This window comes from Bombus pascuorum, chromosome 14, assembly GCF_905332965.1.
Source record: "Bombus pascuorum chromosome 14, iyBomPasc1.1, whole genome shotgun sequence".
In the NCBI taxonomy this organism is placed as follows: domain Eukaryota; kingdom Metazoa; phylum Arthropoda; class Insecta; order Hymenoptera; family Apidae; genus Bombus; species Bombus pascuorum.
This window is the reverse complement of record NC_083501.1, coordinates 190,904-208,167: the sequence shown is the minus strand read 5'-3', so window position 1 is coordinate 208,167 and position 17,264 is coordinate 190,904. Positions and strand designations below refer to the sequence as shown.

Below are 17,264 nucleotides of genomic sequence, written 5' to 3'. Positions count from 1 at the left end.
TACCGGCTGAAATTGAACTTTGGCTATCCAATTGTGGCCTCGATCTAAAGGATTATTACTTACTTCGTAGCTCTCGTTTCTCTGCCTTCTGCCTCCGCTGCCTCCGAAGATGGGCAGACAACCGAGGCATTGGATCGTTGATAGGTACTGGTCGATCGATGATCGTTCTAGTTTGCAAAGACGTACACAGCAGAGACTCGCAGAGTCGAATAAATTGCATTTCCGTAACGCTCGAGTATCGATCGGATCGGCGATGGATCGGCCGCTGGCTGTATTTTCCGAATCCATTGGGAATCCGTTGCGACATCGACCAACTCGGATCAGATGTTTGCAAATTGTTTCTTTCAAGCGTATATTTTTCTACATCGCAACCATATATCGTAAAGATAACATGTAATAGCCATACGAGTAATTGAAAGTGTTAAAATGAACTTTAGACCGACCAATATTCTTCGTATAAGAGAATTCCTTCAGAAAATAAGAACGTCGTTGGATCGGAGAAAATATATACGGTATATTTCTACCAGTATAATTGACACGTCGTGAAACCCCTACTCGTCGCTAGGGATAGGACAATTATTTCGAATTTACGAGTTTGTTTCTTCGAACGGGAGGTACTTTGGCTGGAAACATTCTGCAAGGAAACGAGGCAATGTCGTAGGATATGTATGCGTAAAGAGGAAGTCTCCGGCAGATTTCTGTTGGATTTTTTATGTTTCTACCTACGGTTGCCCGTCATCCGAAAGCATTCGCGATGGCCAACGGATTCTGTACAGTATTCACGCGGTAAATCTACCTATAAATCTATCTATAAACTTGCTACATCGTAAAATACAGACATCGTAAGATCTCGTTTTTATAAGATTTATGAATATCGCATTTCAAGCGTAACACTTTGGAGATTTTAATTTTACTATTTGCACCTTGAATATATCGAATTTTTGAAATGTTATATTTCGTCGTCGTTTGTAATTATAGATCAGAGTCGCTTGTAGGGACGATAGCGATAAAAAATTTATTCGATACGAAGGAAAAAGATCGAGAAATTACGTCTTTTGCGAATCGGGGATAAAAGGTTAGGTCTATCTTCGAAGCTTCGAAACTCCGAACCTCTCGATTACAGCATCCAGCTTTCGTTTGAAAAATCCGAAAAGTCGATCTTTCCTTATCAAAATTTCGAATCGACGCAGCTCCATGCTGTGATATAAAGTATAATCGGTCGGACTATACGAGAGCCACCAAAGCCCTGCGGATCTTTCGTAGCCGAGGTGCTAATTGAGTTTGAAAGTACCAACCGTTCGAAAGCTTCCAGGCAACGTGTTCAACCGACTTGGAAACTTTTCCCTCTTGGCTATCGATCGACCCTGCCTCGAAAATTCATCGAGAAGCTTACGCGTACAACGCTAATCAAACTGCCCTTAAAAATGTCGAGTGTACCCGGGAACTTGGACAGTTGGTTTAACTTTGGAAAGTTAGTAGTTATATGGCACCTTTGGGCTTTCTCATAATCCGTAGAATTATTATTATAATATTTATCGCGAATTATTATTATTTTTACGTAAATCTAATTAAAGCAACGTAACGCGAGTAGAACATTCCTAAATCCTAGCAGATATCGTGATAAGTCTTGCAAATGTTTTATATATTTTGCCGACATTCTTTTGAAAATAAGGATACTATACCTACTATATAAAGGCTGGAACCTTGCGGAGATTGCTCAGCAGAGTGTCCTTGACAACGTACGTCAAGGTGAAGGTCGTTGGAACTTTTGCTTCCATTCTATCAATGCGTGCATATATCTTAAAACCAACGTGGGCCAATACACGACGTTAAATAAAAATATGACTAAATAAAAAGATAAGAATTATAGGTAATGAATGCAGATCGACGCATCGGGAACAAATATATGTGTATGATAATTATACAGCCTACTACGATGGAATTAACAAGAAAGAAAGAAAGAACGTACGTTTCGAAGGAAATATTCGTAGACATTGCTTGAAAACAAGGTTAAGACCGCAATGATGGCACGTAAAGTATGAGAAATAGTTTGCTCAAAGAATTCGACGTTTCTGCTTGACTTGTTAATTAATTTCGATTAATGCAGAGAAGTAGCAACTCGTAGCGATTCGTAACGTTGATGGAATTAGTTTGAAAAGTTTCGCCGGTAATTTAGCGAGTTTTACCGTAGCGAGCATCAAAAATTCACCAGGTAACTTGTTTGACTTGAAAAGTTCAAGAGTACTTCTCTCGAAGCAAACGATTCTTTCCTCTTTTTCCTCTTGGCTTTCCCGATACAAGGGACTGCTGTCGTTTTTATTTTTGTCCTCCACGAATATCGATCGACGTCCGTTTCTTTTCACAGAAAATCCTGAAAAACCAGCGACATTGCCATCGCATTGCCGATATAGTAATCACACACTATCGTTTTCGTAATCTGTCTTAATCTTGTAATTTTATAATCGAAAATCACGAAACTCTGTACAATCTTACGATCGATCGTACGAAAGGAAACTGCATTTACCATGTTATATAAAGTATCGTTGTTTCGAGCAAAATATTTAAAGGTTAAAAACATGGAAACGTCGATAAATATATATTCGTTGAAATCGTTTGCCGGCTTGCGCGTTTACGCTTAACGTCGTCGGTTTATCACGAAATCGTCGGTACAACGTTCGGTTTCCTCGGACGCGAGGAAGAGAAAATTCGTCGTCGTCGGATCTTATTTCTTTCACGAAAGCACAATAATATAATATTGCCGTCGCGTCGCCAAGATTTCGTCAGAGTCTTGTCACTTGCAAAATATTTCTCTATATCGCACGAGAAGACGTTTTCAAGAGTTTTTATGTTTTCTTTTTATTAATCCACGATGTTAGTTAGTTTTCTCGTCTTTGATCGCCACATCGCTCAATTTTAATAACGAATCGCTCTGTTTCATCGTATCTTACGATGGTTACAGACCCGAAAAAATGTCATCCAAAGTAACGCTAAGAAGTTACAGTTTCACGTAATTTATCATTTTCATCGTAAATAGCTAAGAATCGCGGTACGATATTCCTTCGTTTCGAAAGTGTGAGATAAAATGGCGAATAATCTTAGACTTTAAAGTTCTCGTTACGTCAAGCCTGTATATACGGATGTCGGTATATATCGGTAATCAAATATGTACCGAAATAATTGCGAGAGAAAGCATTTCCTTGTTTAAATAAACTAACGTAACACACATCCTTCTTTGTATGGTTTGCTTAAATAATGCCCACGCCTGCATGATTATTAATTGGACGACGATTGGTCGGTATTACACGATCCGCTCCATAAAATAAAGTTAATTGCTCGTTAGATGGAGAAAAGTCCAATCGAATCGGATAACTGGAAATTCCTCTGGAAAATATATGGAGCGACGGAGGCGTAAAATTGCGTATCGACAGTAACGTATCGACGTTTATTATACAGAAAGCTAATACAAATGCAAAGAAATTACTCGCAGATTCCAACGACTCTTGCTTTGATCGAGATTCTTCACTTTCCAGCGAATTGTCGTAGCACGGAAATTTAAGAATGCCCCCAAGTAAAAGACAGAGGACAAGAACCATCGCGTTCTATCGATCGGTGAACTGCGTAATTTTCATATAAAATAATTACGCCGCTACTTGTTTCGCACGTATCGAGTTTTTAACGTTTACTCGAGACAGAGAAGGCGGTGGGTTATCGATTTGAAAATGAATATCAGCTCTTTGGTATGATAACGAATAATTGCTGAAGTCAAGGTTGCGCTATATAAAGGACGGATCCGTCCGTTTATAGGATAATCGAGAATACTTGAGTAAAAATGCATTGTGCCGGCATAGTGGTCGATATACGCCACTCGAACGGTTTCTCGGATAACGTTGGAAATTCACCGCATTCTGTAAATTTTCGATAGGATCGGTGAACTGGGTAACCGTAAGCTCTCCAGACATTTTATTTATGCATTCAGGCATTAATTTGACTTCGTTAGAACCGAAGTGGTTATTCCTCGGAACACGCTCACGCTAGCGTCGTTAAAATTAATCTTATCTACTTGTAATATCGTGTTATATAATTTTCACACATACTTAAGCTCGACGCTAATTTTCCGCGATTACATTTTCCCACATGTCCATCGATATGTCTAAATCGATTATCTCGTCAAATGCATTAAAAAATACGTAAGCGTTCTAACGTTTTGACCACGAATAAAATCGGGGAAAAAAGTTTTGAACGAGATCCAAGTACTCGAACGTTTTAAAAAACAGTCTTCTCGAAACTATCTCTTCGTTTTCTTGGGCGTTGCGCGTTGTTTTCTAGAAGAATGCTTCGACTTAAAAACCTAGAATAAACCTAAATAGATAAAACGGGATCTTGGCATTGATTCGGTAGAAGTGTTTGCGAAAGATTCGATTGCGACGTGAATGGAGGGGGAAAGAATGGACCAGAGATCGATCGGCGCGTAAACATCAAGTAGTACGAGCCAGTTTATAGTCGGACAGTACGGCCATCGTTTGTAAATTAAACGCGAGAATTTTCTATCTACTGTCCTATTATTTCAGATCGTCGATCGTCCAATCGTTTTAGCTATAAACGAGGTAGAAACTTTCAATATTTTTCATCGAATTACTCATACTCGTATTACAGATAATAAATTGGTTCTGTTAATAAAACGTACCTGATCGTAAGCGACGATAAAAGATTCGTCTGGACCTTTTTATCCTAAAATTTAACGTAACTGCATAAATATGTAATAAGTGCGATACAGTCTATCGACTATCGATGAAACGATGATACGCACGACTCGGATTATCGCAACAACGTAATCACGCTTGCGGTCGCACACCAATTTTCTATAACGCACGGGTATTCTATAAATCGTATAAACGAGGCAAGACTTTTATTTTACCATTGCCGATGCACGGCCGACAGGACGCAAGAGAACGCAATTTTTCGAAACTCAATGTTCGCGGAACACTTTGCGTTTTTAACGCGGTAACTCGATTATTTCCGCCACGAGGCGACGGAGGCAGCCCTTATCTACGGGAAAAATGGAGAATAATACAATTAAGAACGAACCTACTTCCTCTACCATGCTAAATCCATCATAAAAATGCAAATATTTACATTTTCATTCTGTCATAAAATGAAATTAATCATAAAATATGAACGAAATAGAGAGAAAGGTTTTTTTGCCCTATTTTTATCTAAATTATAATACGTACGTATACGGTGGCATTACGTATCGCGCAATCTACGTTGTCGATTCGAATTGATAACAAACGAAGGAAGAGGAATAATCCAATTGCAGGTCTATTAACGTTAAATAACGAACGTTAAATTAACGATTGATAATGTCGATCGACCTATTTCGCATTACAAACTTGATATAATTACTACCGTCGTTATTACGTTTGATTCGCGATGCTGCCACTTCAAACGGGATACGGATTCATCGGCAAACTAATTACTTCACTGTTTCTTATACCTTGTAAAAAAAAAGAAGATCGTGAAAGAAAAAGAAGGAAGAAAAAAAAAGAGAAACTCATCGCGTTATGTCACCTTTGACGAAGAAAAACGAGATGAAACGCCAAGAACCATCGAGAACGCAATCATGGCAACTTTTATTAGGATCTTGGAAGATTACTTTCAGATCTCGATTGGAAACTTTCGTCTTTCATTCGAATCTTTTCTCGATTTCCCTTGCCACGTGGATTGGCTCACCGGCAACACGCTTTTTCATAGATGCTCTTGGAAAGAAGTTTCAACCCGGAGAAATAGTATCGAATTAACTGGCGATTCCCGAACCATCCACGACCATCCACCGTCTTTCCAACGAGGGAAAAACTATGCTTCGAAGTCGGCTTCCTCTTATTTTATCTCTCGAATCGGTTCGTCCGTCGATCCACCGTTCGATCGAATCGCGATTATTTGAATTTTTCGTACGCGAATGACACGTTTTGTCGTCTTGATATTAGCTATTAAAACTAGCACGAAGGAGAAGTTGCGAGACGTTCAGCAGTATCTCTCAACGAATAACAATGTCAATGACAATGTTATCGGCATTTGCTCGAAACAAGCTGTGGCGGGCAGTTTTTTTTGAAATTGTTCCTTCGCGCCAGCGTCACAAATTTTTCCAGCGCAAGAGTAACTAAGCTTTTGCTAATTGCCTCTCGAATACTTGCTCGAACCATTATACTTATCCGAAAACCAAACCATTCGTCATTGTACTCGAGTGTTAATGTTTTAGTGTGTCGTTGGAACGAGATCCATCGGTCGAACGACTCGAAATACGATCGAAAGATTCGTCCTCGACTTTAACGACGTTAAAGTTTACCAGGGTCTGCGGTAGCTAGCTCAGCCCGGACACAGAGGGCTCTTTGCCGATTCCAATTGCGATTTGCACGCGCCTTTGGCTCTGCATGTTCGAGGATTTCTACGAAGAGCAAAATCAGATCTGTTTCCAAGGCATAGCGAGTGCTTTGCCGGTCAAAGGAAAAATTAAATCTGCAGCCAGCCTCTCCGACGTCTCTGCTTTCTAATTCCACTTCAAAGGAGCGCCGACCGTGTTACTCGAACGAAAAAGCTTTCAGATCGATAGGACGACTTTTATCGTACAAAAGCAAACGACGCTGTTCTATCGTGTCCGGCCGATCCGATCCCTCGAGATCGCAGATGCGAAGGAAAGATTTTGTTTATTCGCGGATGTTCGAGTTTCAGGGCGGAAACGATAAAAGTTGTCAGGATTTGCTTTAACGCGATATTCAGGGGTCGCGTCTTCCACACGGTTTTAGTTTTATCGAAAATCATCGATAATCGATCGAATTTTTAGTATTCGCGAATTTTCCAGCAACGTTCGCTCTCTTTGTCCCAATATTCCAAACGTAACGTACAGCGAACTAGCATCGAATTACAACGAAACGATAATTTTATGTGCTTAGAAAAATATATTTCGCTTCGAATATCTGACAGATTTCCACGCATCGAACAAGCGTTTCGTTCTTCCTGCTTATATAATAATTCTCGAAGCGCGTTAGAACGTTAGAGGAAGATCGATCGAAGGAGAAGCGCGATCGAGAAGCGATGGCGCGGAGAGAAAAAGTAGTGGAGCAGCGGAAACAAAGCGCGTCAGTGACAATGGAACGTCTATAGTCGGACGCGCTTCGTATCAGCTATAACGGTGCCTATTCTTCTCGGCAACTTCAGATACGCGTATTATCTGGAAAATAGCCCGGCGAAAGTCGCTCGGCCGAGATAATGCCTTAAAAGGACGACGCTCGCGCGTTTAGCGATATTTTATTTAACGTCATTCGCGACAAAATACCGTATTCGTAGCTAGGAATTATACTTTCAATGTACGGTAGATGACGAAAGTGTTTCGACACTTGTGGAAACCGTTCATCGATATTACGAATATTACGCGTGTTATACGAAACGTTTGAAAATTTCATCAGTACTATAGCGATTATATGACGGTGATTATATCGGTAAGCTTCGAAACGAGTGTAAAAATTGGACTACTTTTAACGCTTGAAATAGCTACGCATAGTTGGCTTATCTTATTTTCCAGACTTGCGTATGAACAGAAATATGAAGCTAGGACGTTTGGTTGCAGGAGCAAAGTGGCGGCAGCGCTCTTAAACAAACATCTGCAGATCAATGGGATTTCGGCCGGTTTGACCACGCTGCCAACCGTGGATCAATCGTCGCCGGATCCACAACCAGAAGATCCACCGATCACCAGCAGCAGCAAAATGAGAAGAGAACGAAAGGCTGCGAGAACATTGGGAATCATCGTGTCAGCGTTTCTGGCTTGTTGGCTTCCCTTCTTCCTCTGGTAAATTTCTCGTTCTTCCTTCGCCATTGCCGAAAATTGTTCGGTCTCGCTGTCACGTTCGTTTCTTTATCCAGAGAATTGCTATACATCGAAATACTCCTTCGACGAATTACACTACGCCTTCAAACATCTTATGTACAATTATGTGCAAATGTACAACGATCCGCGCTCTCTTTATAACGATTTTCCTCGTATTTATCAAAATACTTGATCGTGCTTTCCTCTATCTAAACGATTATATAGAATATTTTCTCTAACGAATACGTCGCTACGCGCGTTACAATCGAGTTACATCGCGGCAAGAAAATTCTTACCAAAGAGACACCCGTATCCCATCCAAGAATACCTTCCAACTTTTCCACGCTTTTCGAGCGGCAGAAACCCTGACTCTGTCCACCAGCGGTTTCCTTACTATTCCTTATTATTCCTGATCCAGTTAAGTTCGTTTTAACGAGATCTAAGGAAACACGATCCAAGTTAAGCCGACTTCCTACTAATTGGCAAAACTCATTTGAATATATTAAGACGAGCATTAAACGTCCGCGTGGTCCAAAAGGACTTTGAAACTACGATAGTTCCATCGAATTAACCGGAATACGATTACGATCGCGATCGATTGTATCTTTTCTCTTTTCTCTTCCTACGGCTCTAAATTTTTCTTCGATCGCGGAAACGAAAAAAAAAGTAAAGGGAAGAAGGAGAAGAACAAGAAGAAAAAGAAGAGAAGAAGAGGAAGAGGAAGAAGAAGAAGAAGAGGAAGAAGAAAAGAAAAAAATCACGATACGACAAGAAAAGTAGGGTATGATGAAAAAATGTTCCATTCGAAAGCCGTACGTACCTTTTGAATATAGGTGATAAATTCACGCGTAATAACGCGACGTTAAGTTTGACGCGTGATCGATCGACGATGTACCGAACTTTAAATTTGCAAAACTGCTGTAAAAGACGCGAAATGTGACTTGTCGTGTTCTTCGTTTATGGCCTCGTGGCTACCGTATAACCCGACGGTCGCATCGTTAAAAATATTCTCAGTAAAAGAAAATTGAATTAAAAATACGCGGAACACGACCACCGTAGAGATATCGCGATTTTTCCTCACATCGATTGTACATTTTTGTCTGTAAAAATGAATTTTCCACCTCGCTCGATCAAGATAAATGTTTTTTAAGCGGACGTACCGGATATTTTCTTTTATTTCTATTCAATATTCGAACGACTATGCGTTTTACGATATGAAAATAAAATAATGACTCGTTAAATGGTTAAAAACGAACGTGTTTCACCGCGTTTCAATGGAATTTTGCAAAAGGTGATATTCATTGGCAGAATATTATTCACAGTCGACCGCGGATGAGCGTGAAATCTTTTGCGCGACAAATCCAGCCTTTGCCCCTTTAATATCACGGTAACGGAAATCGATATTACCCGTCGATCTAACATCGATCGAACAAAATTGGTCTTCGTTAATTTGGAAATGCATCTCTACGCTTGCCGATGCAACACGACTCGAAATAACAGAGCTTTCTTACACAACTGAATTAATATTACTGCTTCAACTTGACGAGAAGTCACACGCAAATTCATTGTTAAATTTATTTCTTGCGTAATAGCGACAAGACTGCTAACAAACCAAGTACAGTTTTCCGACTAAATCGTACGAGTCGTACAACATTGTCGATGGTCTCGTTTGACGGATTTTAAAATTCAAGATTTTCAAAGAAAATGTACATAAATCGTCTATAATTTGCAACTGCTAACTTGCCGATTCGCTGATTTTAATCGATAGATCATTGTACGAGAGGATCCACGCGAAATAAACAAAGTAAATTAGTTATTTCTACGCTACTTTTCGTATTTCCTAGCAACGACAATAGCTTCTTTCCAATAGCTTCTACAGGTCTCTGTGTCATTTTCTGTTATTAAAAAAGAATTTTGCGCACAGCAGAATAAAATAAACAATGGATGGACAATACGATGGACGTTGAATCCATTGACTCGTTGAAAAACCATATCCTCTCATTTATTCGGACATATTTGTATTTAATTATCATATAATCGTAATAGTTTAATTACCGCGTTTAATGCTCGACCAGTAACATCGCGAGAACTTTGTTATTTCGACTCGCCACCCGTGATACAAACCTGGATTTCCTTTCTATAGCATTGCGCTAGATCTCGCGGATATTAATATTATATTATGAATATTAAATTATAACTATAGAAATTCTAATACTCGTAAACTCTGATATTCTAATATCAACTAAAAATAGTAGGCGTAATATAAAGATAAAAAGGCGTAATATTCACCGTGTTTGATCTACGATAAACTGCGCGATTAAAAATCGGAAACGATCACCAGAATCGTTTTTACAAGCCAAACTTTCCCGTTCTCCTACCGAACGTCCTGGAGAATCACGTTTCCTCGGAAATTCCATTCCACCCCTGAACTTTCGCTCGAACGCCCTGGAAACGCTACTTTAAAATAGACCAAGGTAAAAAGTAGGTGCTTGCGATTCAGTGGAATTTCGATGGGCCAGGCCCTCGTTTGCTCCAACGCTTTCGATATTGCGGTGCATCCGAAAATTCCTAAGGGCTTGGTGACGCGACCGCCGGCCGGGGCTTGAGAAAGCCACTGGCAGGACCCGATCGATAACGTCTCCAGCGTAAAAGAATCTCAAATAGTTTGCACACGGCGTTTCCTACTCGTTTCGCGATATTGCAGTCGCGGGCGAATGATAATAACGAGTATATATATAGGTTAGAACCATAGTCGTCCATAAATGTTTCAAACCGGGAACGAGCACTGTCAAGTAGATTCGAACTTGTATTCTACGAGTACTTGAAGAAACGAAGAAAGTACTGCCAAACAGAATCGAATACGGCTCGAATTCGTCTGAAATACGAGTTGATCTCTTAAAAGATGATAAATGCTTTCTCTTCTATTTTCCGCTATGGAAAATTCCCATATCCCGACAGATATCCTAGGACCTTGATCATCCGAACTAACTGTTTACAGCAAAAATGGATGCGATCGAATTACATCGGATAGTCGAACGACTAAAACTGCGTTTCGTATCAAAGTAACGTAGATCGTCTATCGCGCGTTGTTACATTACGTTACATTTGCACAAACACATACATACGCCTGTCTCGATCTTTTTCTCGATCTTCTCTATCCTCCCAATCTTCCCGAAGCGACAAATTACCACATTTCTTTTTTCAATCAGCAATTCTGCGGGATAGTTTGTCTCCCGTGTCGCGCATTATTCACCGGTTGTTTCCGTTGTTACGAACGCTTCTGATTCACCATCTATCGATGTTTTCGCTGTTCTTCGATTTCCCTTTAATTCATTCCATAATTTCTTCGTTACTTACATATACATACGCATCGAATATTTGGCTTTTTCTTCGCTCTCCGATATCGCTGGAATAAGAGGTGTCCGAAATGGTAAAGTAAACTTTACGCGGTAACGTTCTTACCTCGCTGATAATTGGAAAACTAATTTACACAACGAAGATTCTAATGTCCGTTCTTCACGACCACTTTCTCAGCCCGACCACGACGCTATCCTCTCATCGCCTAGAATGGTCAGTAGCGTCACGTCAACCGCCGTGCGTACGTCACGAATAATTTCTCCAGCACGCGTACCGGCCACGTTTCGGCACGATTTAGCGACGCTGCAATGCCGGAAATGTCGCAGCGATGCTGACAAATGTATTCTGGCCTGTTATCATGGAACAGGAGAGGGAAGAGCCACGGCGCATACCAGTCGCCAGATCTGGCGATGCCTTTGTTTATCGAATTTTCATTCGAAAGCTCTATCGTTAGGCGCGTTCCCGTTCTCCGTGCCACTGTCCCATCTCTCTTCGGTTTGTCAGAGTGCAGCTTTTAACCGGAGAGAGGGAGAAGAGACACTGTTTCTAGAACGAACGTAATGGCACGTTTCTTATACTTTTTGCGTGATCTCCACGCAACGGGTTATACTTTGTTTTTTTTCCCCCTGTGTAATTGATAAATTGATAAAATGTCAGAAAGAAAAAGGCAATACGTAGCACAATTGGCAATAAATATTCACGATAGACTCAGCTTGCAAGTTGCAGCTACTTCAGCTCGGATAAGGCGTTTTTAACCTTTCTATCGGTTTCGCGAGTTATTCTTACATTCTGTGATCAAAGTGGTAATTCCTGTTCTCAAATTGTTCCCAATGAATACTCGATTTCAGATTCGATCGGTTCGATGCCCGCTAGCAACCTCTTAAAAATGGTCATCCGTAATACTTAGTTTTAGCACACTTGCTGGTCACATTGGATCGGCGAGTTAACAGTAGCTATTTTCTACGAGCATCCGTATATTATTATTTAAGGAAACACAGACGAAGAGTAATAACCATAAATTCAGTGCTTTTCGCGTTTATGATTCGCAAAACGACGAGTTTCAACATTTCGAAGCTTCCCTCGTACTTCTTTCCGTTCTAAATAACAACACGCTACATACATACCGAAATACTAATAATAATCGCTTGCTCGATTTTCCTTGATCAAGATAAATCGATCACTTGGATACGAAATAAAAGAGACGTATCGTCCCGTCGCTAATCGTTCGATGAATCATGCGGGTCTTAGCCGATCCAGCAACGCAACGAGCGACTGCGATAAAATCAGATAAAGTTCGTTCGATCGCAAGAAAATGTACTTGCGTAGTTTTCTTATTAGTCGGTATTGACAAAATCCGCAATCGTTCGATTGCCAGCCCAATAAAATTCGTATTTTCGCGAACATTTTAACGGTTTGGCAACTAAGGAATGTGGATGTCAGTCACAAACAAGCGACCAACTTATCAACGCGACGTGAAAATAAGACGCCCAAGGTAACGAGGCATTTAAACGTTACACTCTTCTACACAGAAAAAAAGCACAGAGATGTCCGAATATTAACGCGAGTATCTAACCGTATATTCGAGATTTTTAAGCGTTCGAATAGACGGCAACTATCGCGGCCGAACAGCCGTTTCGCATATTCGGCCGACAGGAGAGAGAACGAAGAATCGTCCCGATTTTCCGACAAACGTTCGTTTCCCCGGTGTTTTCAGCTGTCTCGTCGAATCGACGAAAGTTATCGCGTTGGTTTCTTGTATACTTGCCTCCGGCTACGTTCCTTTCCAGCCTCTCCGTCCAACTTGTCTCCTACCTATGCAACGTTTTTCTTCGCGCCACTTTGTTTCGAGTTTCTCGCTTCGCCTAATGGAAAACGTTCGTTCTCGTTTCGTGGAAACAACGAAAGTTTTTCGTAACAGTCGCCGATAGAAATCAAACGAGATTTAAGCCTGTCTCTTTCGAGAAGAAAATCCACTGCAACGTTCCGCTGGTTTTACACCGTCTTTCGACAAAGAAAACCGTGAATTCGTTTCGAGCGACAATTTCGTATCTCGCGAAGATGCAGCGTTTCGCCAACGACGCAGTTGGTTTCATCGGCGGTCGAAAGACGCACTCGTGCTCTTTCAGCGTGAATCGTATCTCTTACATTAGCTTAAGGAAAGACGAAAATCGATAGCATCGTATTTACTCTCGATAATTGCATGCTTCTAGTCAGCGAGGAAGACTGTTCATCGAGGAGGAAACGAAATTCTTCTATTACTACGAAAAATGAAAAAAAAAAAAAAAAAAAAAAAGAAAGAAAAGGAGCAACCGCGAGTCGATGCCGCGGCAACTGGAGAGCCAAACAACGGAGCGCCAAACTCCGGACATTCGACTTGGGTCCGTTGATTCCTCGACGGTGCTGGGGTAAAGCGGTGAAAAGCGTACAGCGGCTGGACGAGTTAATAAAGCGAAACGTACACGGTCTGACAAGTTGGCTGAGTGTGCGAAATAGCGGCATTTTCCTGTCGACCCCGTTCCACGGCAACGGTTCTTTCAGCCTTCTCTCATCCTCGTCCTTTCTCCGCTTCTTTCATCCACTTGCTCCGCTTCGCTCCTCGTCGGCAACCGCGAAATAATTCTGTGCCGCGCCTTTCTTTCCAAAGCTCGACGAGGCGCACGGATTTCTCAGCTGCTCCTCTCCGGCCGTTTCATCGGATTTTTACGACTCGACTATACTTCGTTATCGATGTTCAGCGTGCCACGGTTGCGATCGAACCGGATGAACCATTATTCGAATCAACGGGCAGACGTAACCGTTCGAATGTGAGAATCTTCGGGTAATGAAACACGCGTCTTGTTTTCTAATTGTTATTCTATATTTCAAAGAGAATAATTCAACAACGATCGCTAAATATACGATACGATGTAGATAAACGTAATAATTTGTAGTTTATTTACGCGTTTTACATCTTCTTTACTAATAACAACAACTTGGAATAAATTTCTTAACCAAAGCCCTTAATCAAAAACCCTAAAAAGCCGTCGTTTCGAAATCGGAAGGCTTTCAAGAATCCGAGCGACTCGCAAAATGTAAGAAACGCGTGATCTACGAGTTTCAATTTCTCGTCAAATCCTTAATAAGTTAGCTGTACGGTAATTATAGAATTCGGCATTTTGAAGAATATCAAAGAACCAAAGCCAAACAGAGATCTTAAATCTATCCAGCGGAGATATTCTTGATCGCTGGACCGTGGATGTTCGTGTAGACTTTTAAGGCGATAAAGAAGTATATAAGCGAAGAAATAAAATTTTACATTTTTGAAATCTTACGACAAATACTTTGCTTCAAATATCTCGCGTATCTAACTTTTCCACAAATACGTAAAAAATACGTAAATTCGCAGAATAACGAATAATCCATCTTCTTCCCACATACGTAGATCGATAACGCGGCGATTTCGTTCAAGGTGCATCGAACAGGGTGCTTGAAGATCTGGCTTGTTACTGGAAAAGCGAGCACTCGACGAATAGAATCGAAAGAAAAAAGAAGAAAGGGGATGAAAAGCTGACGATTCCGAGGGATTGGAAAAGTTCTTGAAAGCTCTCTGGTAGAGCCTCATTGGGTGTCACGGAGAAGAAGTCGTTTAACGAGCAAATCTTTTTTTCTTCGCTGGCTAAAAGAAACCCCGAAGCGTAAAAGCTATCCCCCTCGAATGTGCATCGAGATCGCTAGACGGATCTCACTTTGGATTCAAATTACGGCTGGTATCGAACGGGCTCGAAAATTCCCAGCCGAAATCGATACGCCAGTTTATCCGTATTTCCTGTAATTTTTATCGTATCTTGCGAACACTCGAATTTCTTAAAATGCCCACGCGACTAAACCACGTCTCCAACAGCCAAGCAGATTCGATCGGTCGTAACATTTCCGTGCGCGCTCGGTTGCCCTTGCATTCGCAAGATCGATACATCAATCGTATAGCTTAGCTATAGTCCGAGTTAAAATTAAACAACAAAGGGTGAAGGTCAATTGTTTTTCCAAGCAACTGGTCCGACTTTTTCCCTAGGAGTGAATCGAACCGAGTTCGTGTTCATTGTCTGTGCATGTTAACGGTCTAATCGTCTGGAAACTTTTCCTTTCTCTACGCTTTCTCGTCATAGCCCTTGTTATTGGCTCTTTCTCTCCCCTTATCATCACGTAATCTATGACATAACGCCGACTGAAAGCCAAGGATGGTTACGTGTGTATGCCTATTATGCGTTCGTCATATTCATTCAACTAAGATAAACGCAGAAACGTTCGTTTATTTTTCATTCGATATTCTATTTCTTTTATTAACCCTTACGAGTTCCAATATATCCTATCGATTACCACGTTCGTTGTATTTGTTACTTTGCGTTGCTCGTTTTACGAAAGTGTAAACAATTTCTTCTTAACGCTTAATCGTACGACAGATTTTTAACCAGAAAAAAGGTCATCCTTTTTGTTTTCTAAATTCGATACCGTTTTCTCCCTCTCTCTCTCTCTCTCTCTCTCTGTCTCTATGAAACAAAAAATTATATTGATACGCGACAAAAGCGAAGATACTAGAGAAAATGACACGTTCGTCCCACTCGTCGATAATTCAAAAGTAAGAAACGAAGCAAAAGAAGGAAGAAAGCAACATCAAGATGAATTTACAGGAGATCGCACCGAGGTACGATTCAACGAGGACGAATGAAATCTGACTAGTATGAAACGTAGTTTCTCGTAAATTTTAACTTGATCGAGTAATCAAACTCTCTGCCGAGTCTCGTATGTGGCACGCTTAAAAAGAACACGACTGCGACGAGCGACTACGCCCGACTATGCAAACGGTCTCGGCTCTTATATTCCGGCTATGTTTTGCTCTATCGATCTAGACGTCTGCCGAATTCGCAAAACGATCGAGACGATAAAGTCACAGGGACGACGAATTTCGAAAATATGAGAAAGAAAATTCCATGTTTTACCTCTTTTCCCTCTTCCTTGTATTCGTAAACATATATAACCTTACCCTTCGTATCTCGTATCTCGTATCTCGTTTCTCGATAAGGCAAACTCTGCAAAAATCCACCAATCACGATTACGTACTGAAATCTCACGCGTAATTATTCTTTTGTCAACAGGTACATCATCACGTCTCTGTGCGACAGCTGCGAAAGCAGCGATTCAGTGGTTGCAGCGGTGTTTTGGGTGGGTTACTTCAACAGCGCGTTGAATCCGCTCATCTACGCCTACTTCAACCGGGATTTCCGGGCCGCCTTCAGGAAGACCCTCGAAAGCTGTTGCGTGGCGATCGGACCGGTTCGCGATCTGCGCCAAGCCCATCGCAAGCAGGATCTGGTGCACAGTAACGCGTCTTCGGAACTACACGTTAACAATCAACTGAGAGCCAGTGAGATGACCAATGTGCACATCGAGGCGTGCATTTGATTTTCCAACCGTTCATCGAACGTTCGTGTCTCAACGATCTTCTGAACTGGAAAAAATCGTTTCGAATCCGACCCACTTTGGACTGGAAGCTCGGATCGTTCGATCGCTGATCGTGGCAATCGTCAGCCACGATAGCCGAGTAGCAGCAACTCGCTGGCCAATTAACACGGCCAGCAAGCGACACTCGTTCGCCAATCAAACGATGGAACAACGCGCAAGACCTTTCTTCGATCGGCAATTAACGACGTCGACGAAGCTCGAAACGCGTACCTCGATCCGTCGATCGATAAAAAAGCGCCAGTCTGAAGACAACTTTTTAGCGTAAATCTGGGAAATTCGGTGTATCGTAGCGGATTTTGAAACCGTTTCTATGTTACGAGCCTATTTTCAAGAACGAAAATGGCTGCTAAGAGATTTATTTATACCGTTGATAAGTTGCGATCAAAGTCTCCGCTCCGATCAAGCTCGATGACCTCAAGCTCAAGTTGCTATGTTTTCTTCGCGTTTTAGTCGGGCTTCAGGGTGCCGTGGACACGACTAAAATTGGACGCTATCATGCCAGAGTACGAAAGACAGAATATTTTAAATAAATGTATTTCTAAGCTCGAAC

The 17,264-nt window shown here is 41.3% G+C and overlaps 1 protein-coding gene across 1 annotated transcript in view; it reads left to right on the top strand.

Annotated features, from left to right (window-relative positions):
• The window catches only part of LOC132914320 (octopamine receptor beta-1R-like), a 48,021-nt gene extending 31,105 nt beyond the window's left edge, over window positions 1-16,916 (top strand). The window contains exons 2-3 of the mRNA XM_060973349.1: window positions 7,622-7,843; window positions 16,348-16,916. Of these exons, the coding sequence (XP_060829332.1) occupies window positions 7,622-7,843; window positions 16,348-16,654 (529 nt within the window). The 3' untranslated portion in view covers window positions 16,655-16,916. The remainder of the gene's footprint in view (window positions 1-7,621; window positions 7,844-16,347) is intronic.
• Window positions 16,917-17,264: the final 348 nt, after the last annotated feature.